Source organism: Sesamum indicum, linkage group LG5 (genome assembly GCF_026168435.1).
Source record: "Sesamum indicum cultivar Baizhima isolate 11 linkage group LG5, ASM2616843v1, whole genome shotgun sequence".
Classification (NCBI taxonomy): Eukaryota; Viridiplantae; Streptophyta; class Magnoliopsida; order Lamiales; family Pedaliaceae; genus Sesamum; species Sesamum indicum.
This window is the reverse complement of record NC_142661.1, coordinates 12,857,215-12,875,280: the sequence shown is the minus strand read 5'-3', so window position 1 is coordinate 12,875,280 and position 18,066 is coordinate 12,857,215. Positions and strand designations below refer to the sequence as shown.

Here is an 18,066-nt window from a genome sequence, read left to right as displayed (position 1 = left end):
CATACTATACATTCACATCAAATGACGAAATCTCAGTTCAAACTCTACCTCATGAATAATTGAGAACTACAATGATCAAGTCGAAACATAAGATAAAGAATTCTTTGCCTTAGTCTGTGCTTGCTTGGGAGAAATATCCCATTCCAGTTAACACAAAAAGTCTGTTTAATTGCAAGAAAAATATCTCGTCTCCGTATAAAATTTCTCAAACACATTGCACTAGACTCAAAAAACTATTTACATATCATATCAAATATCATCATTATATTTTTATCTCACATATCCAATCAAATACATAAAAAATAAAAAAATTCTTGTCCCAATCAGATCTATAATTCTATATCATTTTTCTTGGATGAGATAAGATAAAAAGGGCAAAGAATCAGAGTAAATTAGAGGGATGGTGGGGGGTAAAATATTGGGGTTGAATTGAGATTAGAAATTTGGAGTGTTTGAACAAGCCCACATCTAGAGCATAGCTTCAGTGCAGTAAACTTACATTGCAATTCATTAATTCAAAATAATGAAAAAGTCTAACTCAGCTGGTTTCGTCCCTTACTAGCAATATAATTCCATTCCCACCACAATTTCCCTCTCATTTTCCTTTCTCACCAAGAAACTTCAACATCCACTCCCCCCCACCACCCACCCCACCCCCCAAGTCTCTATATAACAACAACCCTCCATCCAATCTCTTCTTCTTTCTCATTTGCTTCCTCCATTTCCCCTTTCTACTTTCAGACAGTTCCTAGGTTCAAAATTTGATCTTCTTAGTTACTTTCTTGCTATATATATACATATATATATATATATAGAGAGAGAGAGAGAGAGAGAGAGGTTTTGTTGTTGTTGTTGGAAAGAATGGAAGGAGGGTATGGTGGTGCAGGTCCATCAGCGGTGAATAACAGCAGCGAGGAAGACGAGGAGTATGCAGTGGTGGAGCTTCCACCGGGGTTCAGATTCCATCCCACCGATGAGGAGATCATCATGCACTATCTCATCAAGAAGGTGATCGATCGACGGTTCACGGCTAGAGCTATCGGAGAAGCTGATCTTAACAAGTGTGAACCCTGGGATTTGCCAAGTAATATACATACACACATACATACATACATATACATATATATATATTTCTTTCATGTGTTAACATCTGAAATGATGAATGATGCTTTTCTTTGATATGATTATGTGAAAAAGTTGGTAAATGATCTTTCCAAGTACTAAAAGTAATTGAAAAGATTCATCATTTTAGCTGTGGGAAAGTAACACTTTTTGTCTACTTCTTTTCAATCATAGCTTATAATCTTTTTTTTTTTTTTAATTATTATTAGGAGGTTTGAATTAATATCTAAGCAATTCATGAGAACATGTGTGTATTTTCGTACTAATCAAGTTGAAATAGTTTATCTCAATATGAATATATATAAATCAAACACATATATATATATATATATATTATCAAGTTGTAGTTATAATTCAGAAGACTTTCCAATATAATTTAATGGAAAATTCAAAATCCAAAAATAAAAAAAATTCAATTTCTAGATCCAGGAAATAATGTTATACATGTATATACTTAGATTCGGGATTTGGATTTTCTATTACAAATCTTACAGTACTAAATTGATCATATTGCAAATCTTATATATTGCATCTTTTACTTCATTTAATTATATATACTCGACTTCTATAATTTATTTCCTTTAGTGGTGCAATATTTGGTCCTCTGATATATACAATTTTTAAAATAGTACCAAAATTTAAGAAAAACTCGACTCATTTAGTCCTAAACTTTACTAGACTAAATGTGTTGTACTTTCTTAATTTTGAGATCATTAGGTAAAGCGTGATTTGGTGTATGTGGTGCGTATGTATTAAATAGAATAGAAGATGTGAGATCGGACCGAAATATTAGTGAAAATTGATACATGTTAGCTGGTTTGATTGTGCAGAGAAGGCTAAGATGGGAGAAAAAGAGTGGTTCTTCTTTTGCCAGAGGGACAGGAAGTACCCAACAGGGATGAGAACAAATAGAGCAACAGAATCAGGGTACTGGAAGGCTACTGGGAAGGATAAGGAGATCAGCAAGGGGAGGAACAGCCTTGTTGGGATGAAAAAGACCCTTGTTTTCTACAAAGGGAGAGCTCCTAAAGGAGAGAAGACCAATTGGGTGATGCATGAATACAGGCTGGAGGGCAACTTTTCTAACTATAACTTCTCTAGGGCAGCAAAGGTACTTACTTCCATCTACTCTCTTCAAAAGGAATTAATTGCCATTTTTTGGCTTCCTTTATATGAATTATTCTTCCCCTTTAAGTACATATATATTCTTGAAATCACGCGTATATATATAAGGAGTCGTGGAAAGTCGAACATGTTACTGTTTAAATTTGTTAATTTGCATATATGTTTGGTATGATTTTTAACCTAGTCGGATTTGGACGGGAGTTAGTTGAGTTAAATATGAATCGAGCACGGATAATTTGGCGTTTTTAGCCCTCAAATTTAATTACTCAGATGGACAGTTCGAATAGAGTATCGAATAGATTGATTTATTTTTCTGCCCTATTTGAAGTATTCTTTTCTTTCTTTTGTGCCAATTTGAAGGAACTTAGTAGTGAAAAAAGTATGTGATTTTGTACCATGTGATGGGCAGGAGGAATGGGTTGTGTGTAGAGTCTTCCACAAGAACACAGCAGTTAGAAGAAGCCCAGGTGTGGAACTAGCAAGAATTGACTCATTTGTGGATCATCTCTTGGACAGCCCTACACTCCCTCCACTCACAGACTACACTTGCAATTCCAATGATCAAATCCCTACTTCAAGTTTTGCAGCTGCAGATCATCACACTGATCATCATGAACATGAAACCAAAGTATCAAGACTAATCTCAAATGACCAAATCTTGCAATATGACCAAAAACACTTCCTTGTTCCCCCAACCTACACATATCTCCACCCCACCATCCCCTTCTCTAGTCCCCCGACAACCGTCTTCCCTTACCAAGCATCGTTGTCTCATGCTCATCAGCATCACGACGAATTAGGCCCAATCATCTCCGGCTACCCTACGACCGTCTTTCCCTTCAAAGGAGCTGACCATGCAAATTTAAGGCTAGTAGCACCAAAAATGGAGCGTTTTTCCACTAACAACTCGGTGATCAGCCATTCTCAGGAGACGGGACTCAGCACCGAGAACATGGGCAACGAGATAACGTCCTTGCACTCCAAGGGAGACATCGAGAGCAAGAAGGCGTTTGATCAAGAACTCAATGGCCTCGGCTTTAGTCCTGACATCTCGGATTTGGATGACTTGTGGAGCAATTGCTAAAGAATAGACATATACGAGTATGATTCTCTAAGCCCGCAGGCCAGTATTTTAGTCCTGCTGGAATTAATGAGTGGGTCATTACATGATTCGCAGACTAATGTACATAGTACTAATTTCGTTATCGTTTGTTTTAGGAGGTTTCGATGTCCGTTGTCGATTGATGTTAGATATAATAGGCGTATATGGTGATTTGCTGACAAGGTTGTGGCTTTGTGTAAACTTATATATGTCAATTCTTTCATTTTTAGCAGTTGAATTAGTTCTTTTGTCATTTTCATCTTAGTTTGCTGCTGATTCTTTCACACCTCTTGTAAACTAGTTGTAATAATATAATTAATTGAAACTTTAGTTATGTGACCACTTCTTTTTCAAGTTCATGACTGGAACTAATTTCGAAAACTTTCTTAGTTGAATTTCCAATGTGGATTTGGTCAATAATTTAGGTTAGAAATTGTCAACGTTTTCAGACAAGCTGGCGTTAACAAGCCACTAGAATGTTTCATATGGAAAATTGTAATTTTAGTTCCATAAGTATGGAAGAGTGACAATTTTAATCGGGTACGATTTTATTTTGATAATTTTGTCCTGCAAATTGTAACTATTTTGCATTTGAGGACAAAAATGATCGAAGTTTATTAAAATAATAAAAAAAGTACATCCAGTTAAGTTTGTCGACATGTACATGTCACGTGAGTTTTTCCGGCTATTTTAACAAATTTCAGCCATTTTTGTCCTTCAATTATAGGATATAAATGTCAAAATAAATTCATACAAAATTAAAATTGTCATGTCCCAATAGTTATACGAGTAAAATTATAATTTTTCTCATATTTCCTATGAAATAATAAAAGTTGTCTGTGGATCCCTTACACTTTATATTAGCTCAAAAGCTCCACAGTCAAGTTTAACTTTGTTCTTACATAGCTAACTATATAGTCATTATTTTTATATTTGTAATAAAATAGATCATTTTTTTGAACTGTACACTGGTTAAGTAGTTAATTATATTTTATCCTTTTATAAAATACTACTACTGTGCACAAAACCCCGTTGAGTAAAAAAATGGCAATGCGATCCTTGATCTTTCGAAAAAGAAAACAAAAAGAAAACAATTGAAGAACTTTGTTGTACTATTATGTGTTTCTTTTATTAATGAAAATTACGTTTACCAAAAAAAAAGAAATTACTATCTTTTGCCTAGATATGGCGTTGTCTGTAAAAGTTCAAGTGGTAGCATTTTTCTTTTTTCTTTTTCTTTTCTTAAGGGGTCACTTTTACTTATTATTATTTTGTAGGGTGAGTTGTTGCTTTTAATTACAAATAACGCGTCAACATTTAAGATTAATGTTTTATGAACAAATATGGGGTCATGGTTCAAACGACTAGAAGTTTGGCTATTTTGCCTCACTTTATGTGATTGATGAAATATCGATATAATTATGTGTATTTACCGTTTCGAAAAGATAATAGCAATTTAAAACATACTTTATGAACTTGGTCCTGAAATAAGGGAAACATGCAATTTTAGTCTTGCAACTTAGAGGGCGATATTTTTAGTTCTCCACGAATCGATTTTTTGCAGTTTAGTCTTGTAATTTTAAAATTTTAGCAATTCTAATACTTGGGCGAAAAATTGCATGTGACTTGCATAGGACCTAATTAAATTGCAATTTTAGTCATCTAAATCAATTCGTACAGGACTAAAAAAATAATCCCCAAAGTTATAGAATTAAATTGCAATTTAATAGGATCATGTACAAGTCAGATGCAATTTTCCACCAATTAATAAACTTTCCAAAATATAAAATTATAAGAGTAAATTACGAAAATTATTCGTACATGACAAAAGATGACAGATTCTTAAATTACAGGATTAGAATTACATATTTTCCATGTAATAATCGCAAGAAAATTCTAGTTTAGAGTTGAGATTTGGTGTCCATGAAACAGGGTGTGACACATCCTCAACAGTCCAGGCTACATAAGTAACATGCCGTAACTTCATCATCAATCAACCACTACTCCAAATTCCAATTAACAAACATAACATTCCTTAGTGAAGTGTAGACACAAAGGTAGAAAGAAACGGGTTTTAGCTGTCGGAATATTCCCAGCTTTCTTTACGAATCTGCAACTGCATCCGTTTTCTTCTCCTCAAATTATGCATCCACTCCACCCCCATTTGGACCACCTTCTAAACAACAAAAATACACACATATGCAACATATATATATATATATATATATATCAAATTTGATCGAATTAAATTAATCACATTACAAGTATAATACACTTAATGTATGATTTCTCACCTCCCCTTAAAGCTTATATACGCCAACGAGACCGAGCTCAATTGGGGAATCAGAGTACGCGTGGGATGTTATTCTATTCTAATAGTAGGTATCATTCTACTTTAATAATAGTTGTTGATTATATGTAATTATCTGATATTGATGATTATATGATTGTTAGTTCAACTTTAATAGTAGTTGTTGATTAGATGTAGTTATTTGATATTGATGATTATATGATTGCCATAGTTATTTGTTGTTGTTAGATATAAATATTTGATACTGATGGTTGTAATCGATGAAAATAATATATAGTTCATTGTTTTCACTTAAAAGAAAATAGTATAAATTACAGCCACCTCCTTGAGATTTGACAAAATTACGAATACCCTGATTGTTTGGAAAATCACAAATACCGACGCTCAAATGAAAAATAATTATGTAGTCGCTATAATATGAGGTGGAATAAATACTACTTTTTCTTATTTTTATTTTATTTTATGAAATATTGAAAAAAATCTAAAAGCAAATTTGACAGTGGGTAAAGTAAATAATTCACAAGCCAAATAGCCCGTAAAATATTTTTAAAAAGTATATAGAATTATAATTCTTAAACCAAAATAGTATTTTTGTTAGTACACCAGAAATTAAAAATTCGATGAGAACATAATGGAGACTAACAGAATGGATTTGCCGTCAAACAAACGTAAATATCATCAATAAGGTATTTATAATTTCACAAACAATAAAAAAATATTTATAATTATGTCAAATTTAAAGAGAAGTAATTATAATTACCAAATAAGAATATGACAGTAATTAATTCAAATCCGGGCTGATTTGATCAGAAATGGAAGTATATGTATATAATTTAATTTGGTTTCTGACAATAATATGGCTTGCTTTTTCAGCATTGAAAGCTAAGCTTCCCTATGATTCATGCTTGCACGTATGGTAACTCTCCTCTTTGAATTTATGATATGCCTTCTTCATTCAACACAATAATATTATTATTATATAAAAAAATAAATAAATAAACATATTCTAATCAAGATTCCTAACTTTTTGCATGGAATTATGGAGATTGAAGTAAGTGTCACTCAACCGTTGGATGTATGCTCATCAATTTCGGACTGTTCCTCCAATTAAGGACATGAATGATCACAAACTAAACTTATCCAACTCTCTATTTACATGTGTAATTACGCAGCAATTGCGCGCACAGGAATTTTTTATTCCGCGCAAGTTTTGTCAGATAAAATTGATTACACAATAAGTCTGATACAATTGTTATGTGAATATTAGTGTACAATTTAAAAACTATGAACAAGTATGTGACCCATAGTTTATGTACGTGTATTATTATTTTATTGTTCAAAAGTACCTATGTATTAAATAGGCTAACAATTGCGCGCAGGAAATCTTTTTTTCGGAGCAGGTTTGGCCAAGTCGTATAAATTACACAATAAGTCTGATGTACTTGTTACGTGAGTATTGATGTACAGTTTAGAGAGAGTGAACAAGTATATGACTATAGTTAGTAAAATACGGGATGAGTAGTAAATGTTATATTATGTGTATTATTTATTTTATTATCTAAAAGTACGTACAAATAATAGGCATAAAGATACGGTGATGGCATTCGTATCCTTGATATATACGTGTATACTAAATTTAATAAAAAAAGTACAGAAATTTAAAATAGTAAAATATATTATATTTTTATAAGTAGGAGACAAATTAAAATTAAAAAAAAAGACATAATCATGCATGGATAAATTATATTTATATGAAAGTTGAAATTTTGAAATTCTATTGATTTGGATTTTATCCAATTTCTCAGTTATTATTTTGAAAAAAAAAAATTCAATTAACATATTTTATGTTGAATAAATGGAACATTCCAACCATTCTCTTTGCATGAGAAGAACTAGTACGTCTACAACTTTGGTTTTGATCGCTAGCATCATCGGCCGACCAGGTGGCTGGAGATCAGAGTGGAGGAGATTTTGCTTGTCCAATCCATGTGGTACGATACTTGCTGCCACTCAAGCTTCGAAGACTGACTGGGGAGTGCGTTGAAACTGAGTATAAAAGAGGAAGAGGGCTTAGTGATTCTGGATGGATTATGGCTCTTGAGTCTGACGGGTATCAACTGTGTTTAGTTGCCCAACTATTGTCCAACCGAACATACAACTTAGAAAGCTTTTGTGCCTTAATCAAAAGTATGCTTTTACCGGTGTGGGGTGTTGAGATTGAGACGTTACAAGAGGGCCGCCTTCTGTTATGGTCCAATCACGTGAATGATCGAAATAGAGCTTTTAACTGTTGTCCATGGAGTTTTGAAACGTAATATCTTGATTTTGAATGGTTTATACGAGGTAGACAATCCTGTGACTCTCGATCTCAACTAGTGCTACTTTTACATTCACGTTCATGATTTACCAGTGAGTAAAATTAATCTGGGGTTGCAATTTTATCCAAAACAAGTTGGGGATATTTAAGGATTTGGAGATGGATTCAGTAGGATGCTCTTGGAGAGCAATGCTAAGAATGAGAGTGGCTATCAATATTAACCTCTCACTTAAACAAGCCTTGAAAATCAGCACGCCAATGGGAGATGAGCATCTGGTCAAGTTCACATACAAGAGGCTCCCAAAATTTTGTTACTTATGCCGCCGACTTGGACATATATATAAATTCTGTGAGCTCCAATTTGCCGACGATTTCTAGGACCCGGGACCAAAGACTTCCTATGGTCCATGGTTGTGTGCTTCTTTGCCATCTAGAGGTCCAGCTAGAGACCCCAATACTGAAAGCTTGAAGGTAGCTTGGTCTCACTAGCAACAACCACAAAGAGCACACCAATGGGGACTTGTGTTTAGGGATTTCGCATCAAGGCAGGAATCCGAGGCTGGAGAATGTGCAACAAGGAAACCTTAGGGGAACGAGAACTTAGACTTGAGAGGAATCGCCAGTGAGGCCAACGAACATGAAGCAACTAGCATACATGTTCATCGAGCCGTAGGTGAGGATGCAACAAATACAAAGAAAGGGAAAGCTCTTCAGCTCATAGCAGCCTAGAATTTGCAAAAAATGAGGAACAAGAGCTTGTTCAAAATACTCTTGTTCAATTGATAGGGCCCGTTCAGGACAATCTTCCCAGAAACCACATGAATCAACTTAATATGTAGAATGTTGTGGAGGGGTCCTTAGTGACTGTCCCGCTAAGATGCGCTGCTAGAGGGCCGGGACGAAGAGGCTGGCCATATAGAGGATGACGGGCACTGTTGCGAGAATGCGAGGAAGCTAGGAAGCAAGCATATATGCTAGTAAAGGTCGCATGCATTTGGTTGATGAAACATTGGTTCGATATCGGCGGAGAGTGCATTGTAATTCGGCCGAGAGCTATGAAAATCCTTTGCAAGAACTGTCAGGGTATGGGATCCCCTTGGACCATTCGAACACTTGTGAAGCTTGTGAACCTCCATCATCTTGGCTTGGTCTTCCTCTCCAAGACCAAGTGTAAGTATATGAGTTATGAAAGGATCAAGGAAACATTGAACTATAATGCGGTTGGCTTCAAGAAGTACTTTGCTGGTACCAAGTTCTTTACAGTAAATAGGTCATCCAAGTATTGTTGTACTTCAATGATTTGGGAAATGGAAGGCCCTGCAATCAACATATAAGAATAGAGCAATAAAGCCTGTGGAGGATGACTTAGTGAAAAGGCAATAATCATGTTTAGATTGATGGAAGCCAAACGATTCCATCTTAGAAGTGAACTCATAGTTCCACTGCCTGGATGCTTGCTTGAGACCATAAAGAGACTTTGTAAGCTTGCAAACATGGCCTTCAGGAACTGGATATCCCTTAGGTGCATCCATTTATATCTCTTCATCCAATGTTCCATGTAGAAAGGCATTATTTGCATCAAGTTGATGAATGTGCCACCCTGCAGAGATTGCAACAACCAGTAAAGTTCTAACTGTCACCACTTTAGCTATAGGGGAAAAACTTTAAAAAAAGTCTGCTCCCTCAATTTGTTGTCTCCCTTTTCCACCAATCTTGCTTTATGCCTATTAATGGTACCATCTGGGTGCGGTTTAAGTTTGAATATCCATCTATTTCCAAGGCTCTTTTCCCAGGAGGCAATGGTGTAACCTCCTAAGTATTATTTGCTTCAAGTGCTGCAATCTCAGACTGCATAGCTTGTATCCAGCTAGGACGCTGTGCTGCCTATTTGTAGGTATAAGGTTCATGCAGGGAAGAAATAGAAGCAACAAAGGAAGAAAGATCTGAACTAAAGGAAGTGACAATGGGTGGCAAACCTTCAGTAGAGTAATCACATACAAATTTCTGTAACTAAGAAGGTTTAGATGCGCTTTTAACAGACCTTCTAAGTTTTGGAATAACCTGAGGTGGCTCTGTTTCTTGTATCTCATTGTTTTAAGGATCTAAAGTAGGTTCTGTACTTAAGACAATGTCAATTTCATGTAAAGGTACAAGAATAAAAGTTTTGACAAAATCTGTTTGTTTACCTTGGAATGGAAAGACATTTTTAAAGAAAACTACATCCCTACTTACTGATGTATGTTTCTCTTTAATGTCAAATAATTTGTATCCTTTTTGTCCATGCATGTATCCAAGAAAAATGTATTGTAATGCTCTTGGATCAAATTTAGATTTAGAAGGATTCATATTGGTACCATAGCATAGGCATCCAAACACTTTCATGTGGTCATACTTAACAAGTTTATTAAATAATTTTTCATATGGTGTGCACCAGTCAAGAGTGACACTGGACAGTGTATTTAGGATATAGGTTGTTGTAAGAAAAACTTCATCCCATAAATATTTAGGAAGAGATGACTGAAACATAAGGGCTCTTGCAACTTGCAAGAGATGCTTATGTTTCCGCTCAACTATTCCATTTTGTTGGGGTGTGTAGTTACATATTTTATGATGTAATATCCCTTGGTTTTTAAAGAATTCCTGGTAACTATTGCTCAAGAATTCACTACCATTGTTAGTCATCATAACTTTTAGGGAATTTTTTTTTTGGTCCATTAACTTTGTCCGTGATTAATTTTAGTACATTAACTTTTGTTGTTATCATATTTTGACCAATAATTTATAGAAATGGGTCAATTAAATATAAATTAGGATTTTATTGCCAATTTTTCTGCTAATTTAAACATTTCCACCGGAAATTGTTAACTTGGCAAGGCCATGGTGAAAAAACAGCCAGTATAGCCACGTAGACAATGAAGTGTACAAGTTGTTAAATTAAAAGTCACGTGCAAAGCACGTGACTCTTCTCAGCCAAATTCTTCAAAAGCGACACGAACAGAAGCAGAACTCCCCCAAATTCTTCAGCCCTAATTTGTCTCTCCTATTTTACGATTTCACTCTATTATTGTGTGAAATCTAAAATTTTTGCTTCTAAAATGGTGATGATTAGAGACCCATCCCTCAATGGCGATCCTCCCCCGATTACGGTTAGTTTTCATCCCTAAGTACCGTATTTTTTGACTCGACTATAGATAGATTTTGTGTATTGTCTTTGTCAACCACCCATTACTAAAAATTATGTTGAATGATATTTGTTTTTAGTGTTAAAGGTGTTGTCTTTTTCACATGTGAACACTATTTTTTTTAATTTTTTTTGTACTTTTTAATTTATTTTTGTTCGACAAGCATGTAGGCAGATTGTGGTTTGTTCTATTATTAAAATAATGTTGGCAGATTTTTGGTCCCTTCATGTGTTAAAAGTTGTGTGCTGGTATCATGTTTGTTCCTCCACGTTTGTGTTTCTTTTATGATTTTTTGTATTATTTTTGCTGTTGTTCTTTTTTTGACAATGTTATCTCTGTTGTTCTTTTTTTTTTTTTTATTTTTTTTTTCCAGCCAACAATAGTGGACTCATTACAATGAGTATTCATTATGGGGGGAGTATGACAAAAACATGATATATGGGAGGGAAAACCTATAAATTCGACAATGTTGAGTACAAATATGTGGGCCTTGGTACATTGAATAGTTAGGAAATTATGTGGGAATTAGAGGGGACAAGACTTATTTTATAAAAGAAGGGAAAGTGCTGAAACAAATAACTTCAACTTCAGCCTTGAATGATATATTTGTTAAATTTCAGCATTTGAGAGAGGTAGATATCTATATAAATGGGCAGATAGTTGCTCAGGAGGGTGATGAGTCTGAGGGGGATGAAGTTGTTGGTGGCTTAAATGACAATGAGTCTTCTTCAAGGGGTGAGGAATTTGATGATAGTGACAGTGAATATGAATATAAAATGAAAGAAGATCAGGATGAAGAGGAAGATGTGGCAGCTGAAAGTGATGATTGTCCAGTTCAGGAGGATAAGGAGGAACTAGTAGATAATGTGATCAAGAGTGAAGCAAGGATGGAGGATATAGATGCAACAATGGTCATGGAAGATGAGGATTTAGGTAACCTGTCAGGTGATGAGAATTTGATATGGAGTGGTGATGAATTAAACTCTAATAAAGGATTTGATACAAAGGAAAAAGGGGAGACATTCCCTATATTCAATCCTTCATGCATATGGGACCCTGAGTTTGCTCTTGAAATGATTTTCAGCACAAAAAAAGAATTTAAAACTGCAATCTAGTCACATGCAATTAAAACAAAGAGAAGCATAAAGTTTGCTAAAAATAGGAGAAAATATGTGAATGCAAAGTGTTCTGATAAAAATTGTAAATGGAGAATACATGCCTGACAAGTGAAAGGTGAATGCACATTTCAGATTAGAGATTATGTTCCTGAGCACACATGTAACAACATCTCATTTAATGTGAAGAACATGAAGTCAAGCTGGTTGTCCAAAAAATACTTTCATAAGTTCAAAACTGATCAAAAAACAACTGTTAAGGGGTTCAGAATTGATGCAATTGAAGATATAAAGGTTAACATCTCAAGAAATCAAGCTGCAAGAGCAAAAAAGCTTGCAATGATCATGCTTGAAGGTAATCCTAGTGCACAATATGCACTGTTGTGGGATTATACTGATGAAGTCAAAAGAAGTAATCCTGGATCAACATTTATATTGGGCACTGATCAAAATTTGTTTGACAGATTCTATGTATGTCTCCATGCTTTGAGAATGAACTTTTTGGCTGGTTGTAGACCAGTAATATGTGTGGATGGGTGTGACCTTAAGTAACCACATGGAGGTGTGTTATTAGTTGCTGTTGGTATTGACCCGAACAACAACTTCTTCCCAATTTATTATGCTGTGGTGATGAGAGAGAACAGGGAGATATGGGAATGGTTCTTAACTTTGTTGAAAAAGGATTTACATGTTGAAATTGATTGTAACTATACCTTCATGTCGGATAAATAAAAGGGCTTGTGGGTGCCTTACAGGAATTGTTTCCTTATGCAGAACATAGGTTTTGTGTTAGGCATCTCCATTCCAATTTTAAGATTAATGGTTTTAGAGGGTTGGCTTTCAAAAATGGGTTATGGAAGGCTGCAAGGGCAACAACAGTTAATCAATTTAATGTAAGAATGAAAGAACTAAAAGATTTGAATGAAGGGGCTTATGCATGGTTTAATGACAAACCCCTAAAAGAATGGAGCAGATCACATTTTTCCACTTATCCTAGGTGTGATATTTTGTTAAACAATGCTTGTGAATGCTTCAATAGTAACATTCTAGAGGCAAGAGGAAAACCAATATTGTCAATGCTCGAATGGCTTATGGAGTATTTGATGAAGAGACTTCAACAAAACAGAGATAGGGTTTTGAAAAGGTGAAAAAGGGTGTTGTGTCCTAAAATCCAAAATTATTGCTTTTGTATTGTTGTTTTAATGATTGTGTATTGGTTCTATATAGGGACATATCCCAATTGTTGCTCCTGTCGCTACAAAACTTCATAATAGAAAAGCTCCAAAGCCATCTGCAACTGCACCAAGTATGATTGAGCAATTTCAACAGTGTTAGAAAGAAGTGAAAATTAAGGAGCCAACTTCTTTTGTTGATGCTGAAGTGGGTAGAAATTTAGTGGATGAGCAAGGGAGTTTAGGATCAACCCCATTTCTTGTCAAAAGGGGAAAATTTTTGTCACTTTATCGAATCTTAGTAAAGCCATAAGTGAACTGCAAAAAGGCAAGAAAAAGGCCTAAAACGTGTAATGCATTGGCAAAAACTCAGTAATATTTTGGCAGAAACTGGTATTCTTTTTGGCAGAAATTTATTGGCAGAAATGTATTGAAAATGTATAGTTTGGAAACTATTATGAAACTGGAAATATAGATGTGCAGAAATTTGATGTTCCAATTGTGCAGAATTTTGATGTGAAGAAATTTCATATTAAAATTGTGCAGAATTTCATGTTCCAATTGTATGTGTGCAGAAATTTGATATTGAAATTGTGCAGAAATTTCATATCCCAATTGTATGTGTATAGAAATTTGATGTTTCAATTGCAAAAAATGACTGAAATTTCATATCCCAATTGTATGTCTGCAGAAAATGCAATTACAGTTCCATTCCCATCCCTTAATCAACACCAAACTTAAAAGGTATAGATTTATAAACAGTTCATAAATACATTCACCAAAAGTATTTGACACCAAATCCTACTTAAATACACTTAAATTACATACACCCTACTAAATAAACTTAAATTACACACATCCTACACAAAGTAGAACCTAAAGCAGAAAATAAGAACGACAATTACAGAAATTAATTTCCATTTTCTACATTTTCTTTTCAGCTTTGCAAAATCCTCCTCATTCTTCTTCATTTCTTCAATCTTAGCTTCGTATCCGGAACATTTTGCTAGCAATCCAGGGATTACAACCTTTGCCCGAGCACACATTGGTGGATCTTCCCAGCAAAAAAATCCACATCCTTCGGTCTACACAAGAAATGAGGAAAAATTTGCAGAAAAATAACTGAGAAAAATGGACAAAAAATTGCATAAAAACGAGTACATTTAACTGAGAAAAATGGGCAAAAAATTGCAGAAAAATGAGAACATTTAATTGAGAAAAATGGGCAAAAATTTACAGAAAAATGAGAACATTTAACTGAGAAAAATGACACTTCACTTTCACTAGTAGGACCAAGATTGTCCGTTGATTTCTTTATCCCATACCTGCGTTCTAACTCCTTAAACACCATTGAATTAAACCACCATCTTTTCATAGAGTTTTCTTGCCCCCTATTTGCATCAAAATACAATAGATGAATAGTCATTCGATCCAAAATTCACAATTCTCTATTTTTATTTGAATATCTTATTTCCTATCAGACTCAACATAGAAATTCAAGCAGTACTCATAAGAGCAAAGGATTCTCTTTCTGTTTTGTGGGAATTCGGGGGTAAGACTTCACTATATATGAATATGATGGAATCCCTTTTCATTCTAAATTCAATATAATGATAAAAAGTGATTTTTCCTATGTCTTCGCATCGAACAAAAAAAAGAAATATTTGTTCGCTCCTCGAAAGAATTTTTTCGTAAAATCTCATCTAATAACTTTCTAGTAACAAGTAATAAATTAAGGTTCTATTCCAACACAGAACGAAAAGACAATATACAGGATGGGTCGAAACAATTCCGTAAAAGATGAGATTAGTAAAAGGCAATCACTGAAATTGGATCTTTGTAGGATCGTCAATATTGTACCGAGGGCATCTTTAGAGTCTACAGAATAAGTATAGCTATCCTTTTTCTGACACAACAATGCAATTTAAATCAGTATCAAAAGGAAGTGCTAATCCTTTCCTTTACCTGTTGATGTAAAATGATGTTGTATTTAATAGAAAATTCTTACAATGAAAGAGATTATTATATTTACACAATTAATTTAAGGAGAGGCGAGATCTAGAAATTTCCTTTTCATGGTTGTAGAGCCAGGTTTTTGTTGGAACCCCCCCCCTTCATTTTAACGAATTGGTTAATCACCAAGTAAAAATTTGCAGAAAAATGAGAATCCTTAATTGAGAAAAATGGGCAAAAAACTGCAGAAAAATGAGAAACATTTAATTGACAAAAATGGACAAAAAATTGTAGAAAAAATCGAGGAAAACCAGTTCAAAAATGTAGAAAAATCGAGAAAAATAATGGAAATTTTAAGGAGAAAAATGAGAGAATAACCTTGTAATCTTTACAAGAATGAAACCTTCTACTTGGGTTCTCATTAGTTCATAAAGTCCTAACCATAGCTCTCTTTCCACAGTAGCACAAAATCGATTTTGAGATGATAGACATGTTTTGAAGACGGGATGAGGATGGAAACAAAATGGGGAAGAAATGTTATTTTTCCCTTTTTATTAGTTGCTAATTGGCTTTGGGAGGGAAAACTAATATTTTTCCCTCCAAAAATTACCACCTCAAGTGCCATGTAACACTATAGTGCCACATGGGACTAAAAATCCCCAAATTAAAGAGCATGTACCGTGCACATGCTATTTTCCAGCAAAAAATTCAATTTTTGTTTGCCGCCGTGCTTAATCGACCAATTTTTGTAAATTATTGGTCAAAATGTGATAACAACAAAAGTTGGTGTACTAAAATTAATCGCGGACAAAGTTAATAGACCAAAATTTTTTTTTTTCCCTAAACTTTTATCTTCTTATTGAACTATGTATGGATCATATTTTGAAAGGAACTTAGCAATGAAACAATGTCTGATTTGTGTTTCATAAGGAAGGTCTAGGTGCACCTACCAAAATCATCCACAACGGTTAGCATGTAAGTACATCAAGACAAGGATTCTTGATTGTGGGGCCCCATATATCCACATGAATAAGATCAAGCATATCTTGTGAAACAGTTTCACTAACAGTGAATGTCATTCTTTGTTGTTTGGCTAATGGACATACTTTACAGTTCTCTATCTTGTTCTTATCACCCCTAAACATTGGAGTATGATTAAGTACAATGTGAGAAGTGTGCCTAGCCTTCTATGCTATATGTTAAGATCAGACACCGTGGAGTGGCAGGCATGATTAATCAGACCTTTTCACAATTTCTGGGAGTCTCCAACTAGAAGGAATTTTGATCAAGAATATACAACTTTCGGACATTTTACCTACTGCTACTATCTATTGAGTCCTGCTGCAATACACAATGAGTGTTAGTGAATGTGAAAGAAGTAGAGGATGATTCACTAAACCTACTAACAGATAATAAATTAAACTTCAGTTCAGGCACATATAACACATTAGTCAATTTAACTTTATCTGACAAATGTAATATTACCAACCTGTTGTACTGATTGCTTTGAACCATCTGCTAAGTGGATATATGAATCATTTACCGTGTTAACAAGGCATTCAAATAGGTTCTTGCTTCTACCACTATCAATGATCCAAGAATCCCAGGTAAGATTGTTTTGAAATTGATTTTGTAGAGGTTTGCCTGAGAAATTATCAAAATCAGTCTAAGCATTGATTTGTGCTTGACCGTTCTCCGTCAAGAATCTTTGAAATTTAGATCTGATCATCTTGCTGTTAGTTTCTTGTCCACTGGAGCCTCAACACTGCAGCAGCTTGACTGTTGGATTCTGCAATGTTGTAGGCTCTATTTCCAGGTGTTTGATCTTTTATATTGTCCATCATAGACTTATACCAATTTGGATATCCAACGATTTCAAAGCATGAGCTCTTTAAATGCCCAGTTTTTCCACACTCATGACACTTCATGCTTTGTTTATCTGCTGCAGCTCTTTTCTTTTGTGGGAATCTTGGCACAAATCCTGCATTTCTCCTATTGTCCTTGAACTCCATTGCAAGTTCTGGACACTGATGGTAATTTCTCAACCAATTTGTCTCTGTTTTTCCACCCTCAAGATCATGAAGTAGGCTTTGTTTACACTAGGCAATGGTTCCATTAAAAGAATTTGGTTGCTCACATGGTCAAAAAGGTTTCATGCAATCCCATCAAGAATTGCATGAGTTGATTGGAAATATTAATGTCTAAGTTTTGTTTTGATGCACCACATTCACACTGTGGCAAGGGTCTCAAACATGTAAGTTCATCCCAGAGTTTCTTTAATTTCCATAATAGGCAGATACTGAAAGCTCACCTTGTGAAATAGATGCTATTTACCTTTGGATATGGTATAGCATTGGGCCATTACTTTCCCAAAATGTGCCTCCACTTCTTCCCATAGTTCCTTAGCCCAATTTACATAAAGAAAACTCTCCACCAATTCTTCAGATATGGAATTTAATATCCAAGATGTCACCATACAATCATTCCTCATCCATTGTTCATTCCCCTCTCCATCTTCATTTGGTCGTTAGCGTTATTTTCACTAAATATGGCGACTTCAGCTTTCCAGTCGTGCGATTTCTTCAAGAATAAAGGCATCGTTGCCAAGCTTGCTTTCAGTCAGCTTCAACAGTTTTCCTCAAGTCAACTTTGACCAATATCAAAAAA

The 18,066-nt window shown here is 34.7% G+C and overlaps 1 protein-coding gene across 1 annotated transcript; it reads left to right on the top strand.

Moving 5' to 3' along the window:
* The first annotated feature begins 696 nt into the window (after positions 1–696).
* LOC105162277 (NAC domain-containing protein 92) lies at positions 697–3,608 on the top strand. The gene is made up of 3 exons (XM_011080282.3): positions 697–1,084; positions 1,953–2,233; positions 2,657–3,608. Exons 1-3 carry the CDS (start codon positions 862–864, stop codon positions 3,329–3,331), a joined length of 1,179 nt encoding a protein of 392 aa, XP_011078584.1. The 5' UTR covers positions 697–861; the 3' UTR covers positions 3,332–3,608.
* The last annotated feature ends 14,458 nt before the right edge of the window (positions 3,609–18,066 follow it).

Coding starts and splice junctions, on each gene's coding strand:
- LOC105162277 (XM_011080282.3), top strand. CDS start 862: ATGGAAGGAGGGTATGGTGGTGCAGGTCCATCAGCGGTGAATAACAGC. Junction 1,085..1,952: donor TGAACCCTGGGATTTGCCAA/GTAATATACATA, acceptor TTGATTGTGCAG/AGAAGGCTAAGATGGGAGAA. Junction 2,234..2,656: donor ACTTCTCTAGGGCAGCAAAG/GTACTTACTTCC, acceptor TGTGATGGGCAG/GAGGAATGGGTTGTGTGTAG.